Below are 14,032 nucleotides of genomic sequence, written 5' to 3'. Positions count from 1 at the left end.
GGAGAAGGGGATCGGAACAGGCCTTCCTAAGGCACCTACTATGTGCCAGAGACGGTGCTAAGCTCTTTAGAGGTATCATCTCATTAAATCCTCACAATAACCCTGAGAGGTAGGTGCTATTATTGTCCCCATTTTACAGTGGAAGAAACTGAGGCAAACAGGTGAAGTGACCTGCCACACATTGAGGCTAGATTTGAAGTCAGGTATTCATGACTTCAGGCCCAGTGCTCTATGCCCAGTGCCACCAGCTTCCATTACAAAGATAAAAATGCAAATGCTCCTAGCTTCAAGGAGATTATCTATTTTTTTCCAGTAAAAAGTTTTTCTAATTGATACAATTAATTTTAACACAGAAGACACATTCTAACAAACACACAAATCAGTCTTCCACAAAATATATACTTTAAGGAACATACATTCAACCTTGGAGAGAATCATCAGACATTTTAAATTTGGGAAATAAAATGTTTCCCTGATTAGTGGTGTGCTTCCTAACCTTAGTTGCTAAATTATAAATGACTGCTGTAAGTTCTGGTTTAGCTACAGGAAGTTACCTAAGTCTTCACAAAGGTCCCCGTTAGTACCAGGCATAGAACATATAATTAAATTGATCATCACATCACTTTGAACAATGAATGTTCGAACACGACTCCTTCGATCCCTGAAAAAGTCAGGTATCTGTCCCCACTGACATGACAGCAGGAATGCCTATAGCCTTTGATGCTTTAGTGCAAGTTTTCAAGTCAATTTATCCATGGATTACATCAGGGGCTCAGGTTTGAAGACAGAGGCTTGTTACAGTTAAGCTATTTGCCTGATGCCAGGGAGACCTGGCCAGGGACCATCCTAAAAGGGAACTTCAAATCCCAGGTCAGGAGTTTGTGAAATCTAAGTTTTATAGGGTGACTAATTCCCCCATGGGGAAAAGCTGGCCTTTTAGTGTTCTGCTTGATCCCAGAATCCTTTGCCAAGAGCACCCCGGCAAAGACTTTCTCATGGCCAGGGCAGTGGGGAATTCATTTATGTTGCTACGAAACAAATAGTTCATCTCTCTGTGTCTGCTCTCCCATCCCAAACCCTTTCTGTGTTAGGTTACTTATTGACTTTGGTGTATCAGAGCCACCCTGTTGTCATTCCAATAGCAAAGAGATTCATCTCTTTGCTGGACTCTTCCCTGGATCAGTGATCCAAGACCTTCCTGACCCAAGCAAGGAAAATCCACCAAGCAAGCAGTCATTTGCTTAATGAGCCATTCAGGGACAGTGGAGAAGGAAAGGAGCACTTTGTATAGTCTAGAACAATGTCCACAGAAAAGCTTCTCTGGCTGTATTTCTGCCATGGCCCTTTTCCTAATCCAACCCCCTGCTTCTGACATGCCTGAAAAATACGTGGAGGGAATCAAGGATACTGGTAAGTCTTACTTTCCTCTGTGTACACATGTTATCTGCATCCTCAACTCCTGGCTGTCACAAGGAAAGGACATCAGAACCAATAAGAATTTCTGGAGAAGGCTTATTATTCAGCAAGCCCCAAGTTATACAGTTGTCTAGTTAAGGGATAATGAAGGGCTAACTCTATCTTGATCACTACATTCTGCAGCGGGGTCCAGTAGCGAAAAGTGCCACATGCTGCTTAAATAAACACAAGTGGTCAAATACTATGTTTGTCTCTCTTAGAAAAGGCAAACCAGACCTCTAGTCAGTCATTGGATAATTATAATTCCTGGGAGTGGAGCTCTTTACCTGTTGGAGGGGAAGCCAAAATCAGCTAAGAGGGGTATCGTTAATATCCACCTCTGGATATGGGTATCTGCACTCATGCAGTACCACCGAGGAGAAACGAAAAGGTGGAGGTCAAATCCAGGGACCTGAGATTCTTGATGTAGGTCTTTTTTATTATTATTAATTTATTTATTTGTTTTCAGTTTTCTACAATCACTTCCATAAATCTTAGATTTTCTCCCCCTCCTTCCACCCTCCTTCTCCCTTCCTTCCCCCCTCCCCCCTGAGATGGCATGCAATCTTATATGGGTTCTACACATACATCCTTACTAAATACATTTTCACCTTAGTCATATTGCATGGAAGAATTAAAATGAGTGGGAGAAGCCATGAGAAAAAAAACAAAACACAAGAAAATAATCTACTTTGTTCTGCGATCCAATTCCATAGTTCTTTTTCTGGATGTGGAAGGCAAAATTCCCAATGGACTCTTGATGTAGGTCTTAAAGCCCCTAACTAGAACCTGCATTACTCTTTCTGCCCTCAATCTTAGAGATACTGGATAGAACCACAGTGATAGCTTAACTCCAAATGATCTGACATTCTGGATATGACACTTTTTTTCCCCTCAATAAGTATAACCTTACAGCAATAATAGTAATAATAAGCTTACTTCAACATTTTAGGGTTTACAACCTACTTTCCTCAAAAACAACTGTAGAGACTAAGTTGTGTCAATATTATCTTCCCCGTTTGATGGATGAGGAAACTGAGGCTTATGAGATTAAATGACTTTCCAATCTGGAGTACTATGCATATGTGTGAAGAGACTATAGTAAAATGTTATGCCAAATGCTTCAGCGAGGTTAAAATAAAATAAGGTCTTAGGTCTTGTCTTGGACCCATGTGTAGGATCAGACTTGTATACTCAATTGTTCTTATCTGGTAATGGGAGGAACACAATTTAGAGATCTACTTATCTAAAATGGAAACAAACACACAATGGGATGGCAAACATACCTGTCAGATTCCTGTGTCGTACGTTGCTGTTTTAAGAAATGATTTTTGAGTGACTGGATTGTTGATGGGGGATAATCATTTGCATTGCTTTCCAGGAATTTCAAAACATATTCATCTGCATCTTGGATGATGAACCTATGGCCAAAAACTGGGAAAGAGTAATATTCCATTGGTTTAGTTATGGAAATATAACTGATATTTATTTATATAGCCCTTTGGAGTTAGTCTAGTTCTTGGTGTCAAGGAACAGAAATATTCGACTTCTTAAATCTAACTATGGGGTTTATTGGTGACATGTAAACCAACACACACAAAAGGCAGAAGGATACATGTGCCAATCAACTCTGCTGGCCACCAATTTTTTAGCTCTCTGTTTTGGTCCCTGGGAGACAAAAAAGCACATATAGTGGTTCCAGGAAAACTAGTCAGGAGTACACACTGAATCTCGGTGGCAATAGTGGTTAAAAATAGCTGGAACCTCTCTGAACTACATCAGCCAAGGATAAACAGACCCCAGGCATCTGCATACACCAATTTCATAAGTAGGGCAGACAAAGATGCACATGAGGTTGGGTAGAATTCCTCTAGTACCAGAGACCGCCCTTACAGACAAATCAATCATTCTAGCCATTTGTATCCCATTCTGGGGAAAGAGGTCTAGTTTGCCAAATGGCACCAGATTCATTGTTTAGCAGTCACTTTTGCTTATAGCAATGCTGTGAGGTAGACATGTTTTTCATGAGGGAAATAATGGACTTTAACACTGACAAGTTCATGAATCCCTGGCTTATGAAATTTATCTTGTTTACCTTCTGCCACTAACTAAAACTGTTATATATCAGGTTTCTCAAGGAAAGGTTAGAAAGTTTCACGTGTAATATTCACAAAAGGCAAATGCAGTTGATTTGGTGCTTGAGACTAAGTAAAAGATAAGACATCTTGCCAGTATATCTGAGAATATGGCACAATGAGGGGCCATAAGCAAGCCAGGCATTAGCACAGTCCCCTTCAGGATTAGCAACTGAAATGCCAAACAATAAAACCCTCCAGAATTTCTAGAAACGTTAACAAAAATGCTGAAAACCCCCCCCACTAAATAAAGCTGATGTTTTGTTTTTTAAATTATGGCAAACAGGAAAAGACACAAAGAGAAATGCACACTGAAGCAACACCAGAATCAAGGCAATAAATTCTAAAAATAAATAACTGAATGAATAAGTTCAATTATATAACAGACAGCCTCAAGAAAGCAAAGAAAGATTCATACTCATGGGGAGGGAAGAGGGAAGACAGAGAAGGATGGGGGAAACCAAAGAGAAGTTAAGGGAGAATATGTAGGCAGGTCAAAGATTGTGTTTATTTATTTCATGGTTCCTCATTTTAAGAAGAATATTGATAAGTTAGAATGGGTCTAGAGAAGGTCAAACATGCCATTTGAGGAATTTTTTTGAAGGACATATGTAGTCTGGAGAGGCTATTGTTCAAGTATTTGAAAGATTATCTCATGGAAGAACGATTAGATTTGTTCTAGTTGCAAAGAGGCAATTTTTATGCTTCATGTAAGGATAAATTTTCTTATAATTAAAGCATCAAAGAGTGGTCCAAAGAATGGACTACCTTGGCAGATAGCACATTGCCCTCAGTATAGGTCTTCCAGCAAAGGCTGGATGAACACTTGCCATTATATAGATCTAATATACATAATATACTGAGGATCCTTTTCTGGACATGGGCTGAACTAAATGACTGCTGAAGTCCATTCCATCTCTGAGATGCTGTGTGACACAGTACCACATATTACAATAAATTCCATTTGGATCAATGACAAACATAAAATTAAATTGGAAGAAAAAAGAATAATATAGTTAATGGTGAGGGAAGAGATTTTTATCTACTGATAATAAAGGAAAGACATTATTCAGGACAAAGTAGTTAGATTTGATAAAGTAAAAATAAAAAAAATTCTCTGAAATCCGGTTTCATAATCCCATCAGTTTGTATATTCCCTTTTCCAGGACAAATAACAACCCCCCAATGTATGACTTATCCATATCCTCCCAATAAATTTATAGAGAATCTGCCCAGAGTGCATGATAGAGATCTAGAGACTTTTGGTAGAGACATTCAGACTGTCCATCTATTAGCCCAATTCTCACTACATGACTAGCCCCTCTTCCCTTTTGAATCGTACATTTCCTTGATGTCTTTTTCTGCTACTTTTTATGTATAAGTTGCATATGACTTCCATCTACTATATATTTGTTAACTCGTTTTAGATGACTTGCTATCTTGATTCTTCTGAGATGTTGTTTCATGATTTATAGCAATATAGCATCACAGTTGGAAAACTGACGTTAAAAAGATATAACTAGTGGCAGGGAACAACTATGACTACATAGCCTTCCAAATGTGATTTCATCCACTTCATTTCTGGGCTTGACTAACAGTCCTTCCCCATTGCTTGTTCAAGATACTGATGGGCTAATTCAACAGACCATCCAACCCAAAGCATATTATATGAGGGCAATATGCAATTTTCATCCACTTTGTCTTTCCTATGTGAATTACTAAGCTGAACTTTTTTTTAGGTGCTCAAGATCTCAGTGAAGAGGGAAGTGTTCAGGGTCTCATAGAAATCTGCACAATATCATAAAGATTATCTGGAGTACTTCATCCTCCACAGAGAATCTCTCCTCTTGGTACTTTGCATAGGTCATCCTCCTTCATGATAGTGGTATAATAGCAGCTAGCATTCTATAGCACTTTAAGACTTAAGAAGTGCTTCACATACATTATCCCATTTGGTTCTCACAATAACCTTGTGGGGTAAGTGCTATTATTATGCCTGTTATACAGAGAAGGAAAATAAGGCAGAGAGAGTGATTTGCCCAGGATCTCACAGCTAGTATATGTCTAAGGTAGGACTCTAACTCAAGTCTTCCTGACTCTAACTTCAATACATTATCCATGGAGCCACCTAGCTCTCACATGTCAGAGATTCTCACATAACATGAAGAGCCTGGATATACCTTTGGAGGTATTTTTTCATCTCTGACTCTTCCCCCACCCACCCACAGTCTTTCTATGCACACAAAGCTGGAAACATCACTATATGACAACACCTACTGGTTTGTCACTAACTCCCCTTGCAAACAAGTCCTTCACAAAGCTCAAAAAGTTTACATATAGGTAGGAGAAAACAAGTACAATTCATGGAAAATACTGACACTGGCCAATAAACAACCCTCTCTCACAGAACTGAAATAACTTCAGTTAACTTTTAGTCATGGAGATAATTCATCAGCTCCCAGGAAAGCGGTGCCTATTAATCTTCCTTCAGTTCTCAATTGTTTCCAGTAGGGTAGCTAGGTGGTGCAATTTATAGTGTGTGGGGCCTGGAGTCAGGAAGACTCTTCCCCTTCCTGAGTTCAAATCCAGCCTCAGACACTTACTAGTGTGTGACCCTGGGCAAGTTACCATCTGTCTCTGTAATACAAAGGGGAGTATTTTTCAGAATTGCTTGTCATCTCAGCAATGCTACAGTGGAATAAAGACACTGGGTTTCCATCCAAACAATGATTTATTTAGCAAAGCATGCAACTGCAGAAACAAATTGGATCCAAGGCTCTCCATTATCACAAGGACCTCAACCTTTGGTTTCTACAGTTATTACAAGTTGAAGGGAATTTGGGAAAAAAAAACAAAACCAAAACTATAATGTACAGATCAAGTCACTATTTCTTATCAGTGAAGATCAGAATTTTCTCCAAAATCAGGTGAAAGTTTTACAGTTTCCCTGAAGTCAGGTGACTCACAAGAAGTGTAAACTTAACTTCATAAAATGGTGAATAAAGGGCAAAATGGAGTTATTGATGCTTTTTTTTAATGCCACAAGAAGTACAAATTCTCTCTGTGTTCAACTCAAATAATGCTATTTTGAAGCCTCTTACTTATATTATGGCTCCTGCCAAATTCTGGAAAATACTGACACAAAAATACTGGAAAACTCACACAAAAATTTTTTTTCCAGAAGTTTGGAACATAAATCTATCCCTTTCATCTTTGGTCTTGGTCTAGATCATCAACACTGGGTTTAGTCTGAGTAAATTTACAGTATGATGTCATCATTCCTACAGGCACCAGGTGTTACTTCCCACCTATGTCAGCACTTCCCATGAGTCTAGAACAAACACACTCCAATTTCGCCTTAAATGTCTGTCCCTTGGGACCTCTGAGTCTCTCTGAATTCAACTCGGTGGGATAATTCAAATAACTCAGGATTGCCTTCCCCAATATTCAGAGTAAGGAAAGGGACAAGGGAAGTCAAGCACTTACTCAAACTTCATTGCATGCCAGAAAGAGAAAAAAATATATATACTCCTAACTATAGTCAACATTGGTAATCAGAAGATAATTGAAGAAATTTATTTCATGTTCCATCTCTCAAGAAATTCATTTGAAGTGGAATCAGTTTAAATGAAATGGTATCTAAATTTGAAATTCTAAAATAATTAATAAAGTAAAAATTTTGAGAAAACAAGATAAATGAATAGATATGTAATTTGGAAGATTTTTAAGAGTCCTGCCTTCTGTGATATTTTAAAATATTTACTTTTGGTCTTTCAGTTTGTAATTGAATTTCTTAAATATATTCAACGTAACAGTTTGCCAACTTACATCATAGAAAGTTAAATGAAAATGGAATCAATGTTAATTTACAAAAGCACTCTAGGCTCAAGTTTGTATGTCTACTTTGGTAAATATTAAATCTTCATTCAGAAGGACTCATTTACAAGTCAGATACTCACAGATTTTTTTTTTAATTGTCTTCCTTTAGCTTGTTGTTAGCAGTGTTTATGTCAGGAACAGAGTTTAGATAAATATCAAGGGGTATTTAAAACCTGAATTCTCTGAAATTTCAAGTAAACTATGGGTTCCTAATTTGGTCCCCTCCTCTCTTTATAGCAATGTAATTGATCAAGTCAGAACCACCAGGTTCCAACTGGTTTTCACCACATGGACTCGTTGATGGAGAAGTAAACTTTTAGACATATTGAGATCCATTTTGTAAAAGATTTTAGCAGAAACATCTAATGAGTCTTCACAGGTAACTTGGAATCAAAAAGGGAATCCACTGAAGTGGTGTCCCTGAGAACACAATATTTTCCAGACTGCCCCAAGAAAAGGCGTGCCAGGGGCTGGACAACTACATGGGACACCTCACATCCAAGATAAAATGTGCTGATTGGATGGACATTGGGAATCAGTTACTAAACTGCAAGGAGACTTAATGTTCCTTAATGTTGATGTTCATTATTGTACTGCTTTGGTTGACAATTTGTTATTTGTACCTTTAGCTGGACTCAGTGTGTCCTTGAGAGCCAAACCAGCTACAAGATAGGTGCCAGTCAGTCTTCACCAGGCTGATAAACTGTGCAGCTGGGACCCTTCTAAATAAGTAGACCATCATATTTTCATAGTCCAGCAGGTCCCAAGAGAAAAGAATGTTGCTTTTCCCATCCTATTTATTCCTGTTCCATCTCCTTTTCTGCTCTCTTTCACCCATACCACTCCCATTTGGGAGGAGATTGTTCTCTACTCCTCCCATGAGACTTCCCCTTTTTTGTAACCCACAAATATTCATGTTTCTGTCTATAGGAATTCCATATGCATGTCCATTTCTCTTGTAATAAATCCAATTGTAAATCATGTTTTACGGACTTGTATTTTGTTGTTTTTGTTAACATCTTCTACATGTCTACTTGAACTCAACTTCTCTAGTAGATTGTATCCTCAGGCACCCACCCCCTCCAATTTTAACTGATTCCTTCTCTACTGCATTCCAACATGTCCAAGTCTCCCTTATTCCTAACAAAACCAAACTAAAACCTTCACTATGCCCTACCACCCTTTCAAGCTATCATCCTGTATCCCTCTTCCCTTTCTCAAATTTCTTGAAAAAGTTGTTTCTCTTTCCTTTCCTCTCCTCCATGCCTTGCAATCTGGTTTTTGACCTCATCACCAACCGAAACTGCTCTCTCTAAAGTTACCAGTGCTCTCTTACATATGAGGGTCTTCTTTTAGATCTAATCCCTGTTAACCTATCCACTATATTTAACAGTCGACCACCATCTCCACCTGGGTTTTCAGGGAATTCTCTTGGTTTGAATCCTGTGTGAGCTCTCCTCAGTCTTCTTTGTTGACTTATTGTCCACATATGTATCAAATATCAATGATAAAAGTCTGACTTCCAAATATATAGTGATTTGACTATAGATACTAAAGATACAACATCAAGAACCATTCTTCATTAGATAAGTGGTCATAGAATCTGATCAAAATGTTTTCCAAAGAGCTACAAACTAGAAGTTACCAAACAAAAACTTACTCTAAATCCCTAGCCGTAGAGAAATGTAAATTGAAACCTTTTTGAGGTTTCACTGAACGCCATTCAAAGTGGCAAAGATCATGCACACTAGGTATGTATGTTGAAGTTGAAACTGTGAAGTGATACAACCATTCTGGTTTTCAGTTTGGAATTAAGAGAGGGGAAAAAGTGACTACACTGCTCCTATTATTTGACTTGGCGATCCCACTGATGGGCAAACACCCTGAGGAGGTCAAAGACAGAAACAAAACTCTAATATATATGACAAAATTATCCATAGCAGCACTCTGCGGTAGCAAAGAACTAGAAACAAAATGGGTACTACCAAGTGGGAGATGGCTGAAATCAACAACAAAAACTTTTTATGATGATTATGCTCCAGGCACTGTGCTCAGCACATTTTTAAAAAGTATTAAAAACAGTCACTGCTCTCAAGGAACTTACATTCTAAGGAGGGAGCCATGACACCAATCACCAGGTGCATAGGAGATATATGCAGAGCAGATGGAAGGCAATCTCAAAGGTGGAGATACTAGGAGCTATGGGAAACTAGAAAAGGCCTCCTGCAGAAAATGACGAAGGAAACCACAGAAATTAACAGGCTGTGGTAAGAAGGTATATAACTATACTATAATATTACTTTGTAACAAGAAATTATTAACATGAGCGACTGCAGATAAACTTGAGAATTGTATGAACTGACACAATGAAATAAATAGAATTAAGCAACCCTATACACAATGTAAATGGAAAGCTCTCTAAAGGGAAGTTGAATTCTGAGTAGTGGTAAAAAAACAACAAAGGTCCTGGAGACGTGATGAAGAAACAAATCTCTCACAGCAGAGTTAAAAGACCGCTAGGCCAGAATGTTATATATACTGTCAGATATAGACTTGCTATCAGATGTTATTACCCGATTGTTTTTTTTTTCTGTGTTGCAAAGAAGGTTCAGTCTATGGGGTGAGTAGGAAATTATTCTTATATAAAGATAAGTGTATTTTAAAAACATACAAAGATTATGACTACATAAAGGAAAACAGAATCTTTACATATATATAATCTATATATAGAATTTATTTATACACAGGTATAAATGGAGAGAGGCTAGAAGGGAACATAAAGAAGATAAGATTTATTATGCTAGTTTAAGGTGTAAGTATAGTTCTGATTGTGTGGATTATATTACATGGAGGTGGGGGTAGTGTTTGATCATACCTTTAAAACATTTTAGAAAGAAGGAATCAACCACATTAATCTCAGTCAGTATCCTAGTTAATAATGAGTTAGCAAAAATAAATCTCAACAAATGAGAAAGCACTTTCAAGTGCTTAGAAAAGGCAGAATTATTTATAGACTTACCTTCAATGAGAGCACCAATATAAAAGTCACCGGGTCCGTAGAAGGTGGGATTGTCTACACAGGAACCTGGCTTAGCAATTTTGGTCTTACTCAGGTATTTGCCCCCAAAGAAGCCAGAATTTCTGACTGGTGGCTCAAAGATACTGACCATCTCTGAGGCTAAGTAATAAGAAAAGATAAAATAGCGTCCCCGATCTTCAGGGATAGGGGATTCCTGTGGGAATAAAGAAATGAAGGAGATAATTATCTAATAGCTGAATAGATTATCATTTGACTGTTCATGATCTATAGTCTTGGCAATCAGTGTTTTAAAGTTAGTGAAAATTGAGGGTACCATAGAGAAGCATTTAATCTTTGCACATTTGTGTTATATTAAGCAGATATATACTCAGCACTCAGCACACACATCCTGCTACTTCCCAGGCTTGTGACATGCAGTTATTCCATTTTGTCACTGCTCATTTTGTCAACCAGTTTTCTCTTGTTTCTTTTGCTTGATTGAGCACTCGCTCAGGTGAGTTAACCAGCTCTACCTTAATAAAGATATTCTGAAGCACAATGGCCCAGAGTCAGCAGACTCTAGTTCAAATCCCACTTCCGGTACACTTCCTCGGTTATATGTCAACCTGGACAAATCAGTTAACCTCTTTTAGTCTCAGTTTCTTCCTCTTCTTCTTTAAAATCAGATAATAATACTGATCTCACAAAGTTGTTTTGAGAATCATTTGAGAATGTTTGAAAGCCTAAAAGCACTATATAAATCCATCATTATTATTGCACAAGTGAGGAATGAATCATTGTCAAATGTAAGGTCACAGTTGGGTGTTGTCAGAGCCTCCAAAATAACAAACACTCAGCTGCTCAGCAGCTTGGTGAAGCTAGCAGCTAGTCAGATGGGTGACAACCCTCCTTGAATCCTGACAGATCCAGAGATGGCTGCCTATTACCTCCAGAGAGGTCCAGGCCAGTTGGATGGTTAGGCAGCAATCCTTTAGCCAAGAACTATGCAAAGGATATAACCCATCTTTTTTGGTACTGACGAGTTCTCCAAAGCCACATGATGTGCAGATAGAGATTGATATAGATAAAAAGATCTCTTTTTGAGCACCTAATTCGTGTTTCCAGTACTCAAAGATGAATCTACTCATTATGTTTGATATCAGAACCCTAAATAAGAGTTAACAGTGGTATATGTGTATTCTTTGAAAGAGTAGAGTTTCTCAAAGAAAAAATAATGCAGAATCCTTAACCCTCCCCCAAACTATATCACTCAGAGTGATCATTCATTGTCCCTTGGTTAAGCCTTTCAAAGGTGAGAAACTTCCTTTAACCTGGCTAAAATTTTTCATGAAGCCACTTAAGCACATTTTCTCTCAATCAGCCTTTGGAGTCAGAGGACAAAAGGCCACTATCACCTATCTAGATCAGTGATCTCCAAAAGTGTGGGCTGCAGCCTTCCAGAGAGTCATGGACTGAACATAAGGTGATCAGCTAGAGGACAGGAAGCTAGGTCATTTCCTACCCTCCTCATAGAGGAGAGTTTGTTTCTAACATAACCATCCCTAACCTTATCCTCTAATAATCCCCTAGTTAGTCTCTTCCTTCTGCTGGGTGAGCTCCTAACCTCCGCATCTGGAGATGGGCTCTTCAGGGCAGTTATAAGCTGACCAATTCTTTAATCCCCTCTGCATCAGATGAACAGGTGCCCCTAGGGACCAGCTTCCTCCCTTAGCTTCCCCTTATGCTGTCCCTCAAATCATGGATATGATAGACACCCCTGGAAGGTAAGGATCTGTGCCCAGGGGCAGTGATCAGTGTCAAAGACCCCCCATCCCATCCCTTTTCATTTCAGATGGAATGGAGTGAGTCTCACAGAATAAGCAGACATGGATTGGCATCTGCATTGCTCATCTCATCGATGGGCTCTTGTGCTTGGACAGTTCCAAGATCACATTTCTCCCTAGCTTCAAAACCCTATCCCTGACAGTTTTCTCCCCAGCCAAAGGACACTATACCTAGCATAGTGGGCCCCAGTAAAACAAACTGTCTTTCCCCAGCACAAGAACAAACTAACCTCTGAAGAAATTCTCTTGTTAAAACAGGACTATCTTGTAACCATAGAATTATCATGTATTGATTCCCAAAGTTATCATATTCAATCCAGAGGTCAAGCTATAGATATCAACTCTCAAAGCTATCTTGCTACATACATAATAGAACAAAAATAGACCCCTGAGAAAAGAAATCCCTTCCCCTGGTTTCCAGTAGTGAATAATGCTTGTTACCAAGGTTGTAAGTTATCACCTAATTAGCATATCTACCACTTCTTTTCCTATATAAGCGCATCATTCCTGTTAAGTTGCAAAGTTCCTTAAGGGGCTGTGCCTGCTATATAAGCGTAACAATAAATTTTTGCCAACTTGACTTAAAGATTGTCCAAGTCCATGAATTCATTCCAGATGACCCTCTCCAGTACTCTGGTCTTTGGCAGGTCCCTGAACCTCTTAAACTCCATCACCATTACATCATCTTTCCCCAAAAATCCACCCCCTCTTCTAGGCTTCTGTATTTCTGTTGTGAAGACCACTGTTCTTTCAGTCTCCTAAGGTTCACAACATTGGTGTCACCTTCAACTCCTTACTCCACATATTCTATCAATGGTCAAACCTCGTAACTTCTGCCTTTATGTCAACTCTTGCATCATCACCTTCTCCTATCACCTTTTGCCTGGACTATTAAAATAGCATCCTAATTGTGGTCTTCCTGTCTCAAGTCTCTTCTCTATTCAGTCTGTCCTTCCCATAGCTGCCAAAGTGAAAAGGCACAGGCCTGAAACCATTTGTTGTTGGTCAGTTGTTTTGGTTATGTCTGACTCATCATGATTCCATTTGAGCTTTTCTTAGCAAAGATACTGCAGTGGTTTGCCATTTCCTTCTCATTTTATAGATGAGGAAACTGAGGCAAATAGGGTGAAGTGACTTGCCCAGCTAGTAAGTGTCCGAGGCTGAATTTGAACCTGAGAAAAATGAATCTTCCTGATTCTAGGCCTGGCACTCTAACCACTGTGCCACCTACCTGCCCTAGACGTGTCTACATCACTCCCTTTAACTCAAAACCAGTAGCACTCTACTGACTATAAGAATTTAATTTAATTTAATTTATATCACATCTTTTCAAAATTTCTATTTTGTCTAAATTTTCTAGTGAACATAATTATTGCAAGTAAATATGAACACACAGAGTGTATGTTGTTTAATAATTTTCCTGATAGGATCTACGATCAAAAAAGTTTGGAGACTAGTGATCTAGATAATAACTTCATTTATACTTTAAAGAAATTGTGAGGTTTTTGCTTGTAAAAGCTGTCCAAAAACAAAAAAGCTGAAAAAAATTCCAGTTCCTTAAACTTTTCCCCATAAATTTTCTAACCTAATCTTTTAATCATCCACATGACTCATTTCTAGACCTTCTTTAAGTTATCCACATCCCATTAGTTTGGGAGCTCAGAACTCCATTTGCTGCACTATAGCAGCTTCTTATGACT

General features: G+C 38.5%; 2 protein-coding genes across 2 annotated transcripts in view; one reads left to right on the top strand and one right to left on the bottom strand.

Moving 5' to 3' along the window:
- Window positions 1–8,452, top strand: part of TRAM2 (translocation associated membrane protein 2) — a 122,169-nt gene extending 113,717 nt beyond the window's left edge. Inside the window, exon 11 of the mRNA XM_072642449.1 lies at window positions 7,707–8,452. Coding sequence (XP_072498550.1) covers window positions 7,707–7,714 — 8 coding nt within the window. The 3' untranslated portion in view covers window positions 7,715–8,452. The remainder of the gene's footprint in view (window positions 1–7,706) is intronic.
- The window catches only part of EFHC1 (EF-hand domain containing 1), an 86,078-nt gene that overhangs the window by 6,490 nt on the left and 65,556 nt on the right, over window positions 1–14,032 (bottom strand). Inside the window, exons 8-9 of the mRNA XM_072642446.1 lie at window positions 10,489–10,702; window positions 2,742–2,889 (exon numbers count right to left, since the gene is read on the bottom strand). Coding sequence (XP_072498547.1) covers window positions 2,742–2,889; window positions 10,489–10,702 — 362 coding nt within the window. The remainder of the gene's footprint in view (window positions 1–2,741; window positions 2,890–10,488; window positions 10,703–14,032) is intronic.

Source organism: Notamacropus eugenii, chromosome 2 (genome assembly GCF_028372415.1).
Source record: "Notamacropus eugenii isolate mMacEug1 chromosome 2, mMacEug1.pri_v2, whole genome shotgun sequence".
Classification (NCBI taxonomy): domain Eukaryota; kingdom Metazoa; phylum Chordata; class Mammalia; order Diprotodontia; family Macropodidae; genus Notamacropus; species Notamacropus eugenii.
The sequence above is the reverse complement of the archived record's forward strand: the minus strand, read 5'-3'. Positions and strand labels throughout refer to the sequence as shown.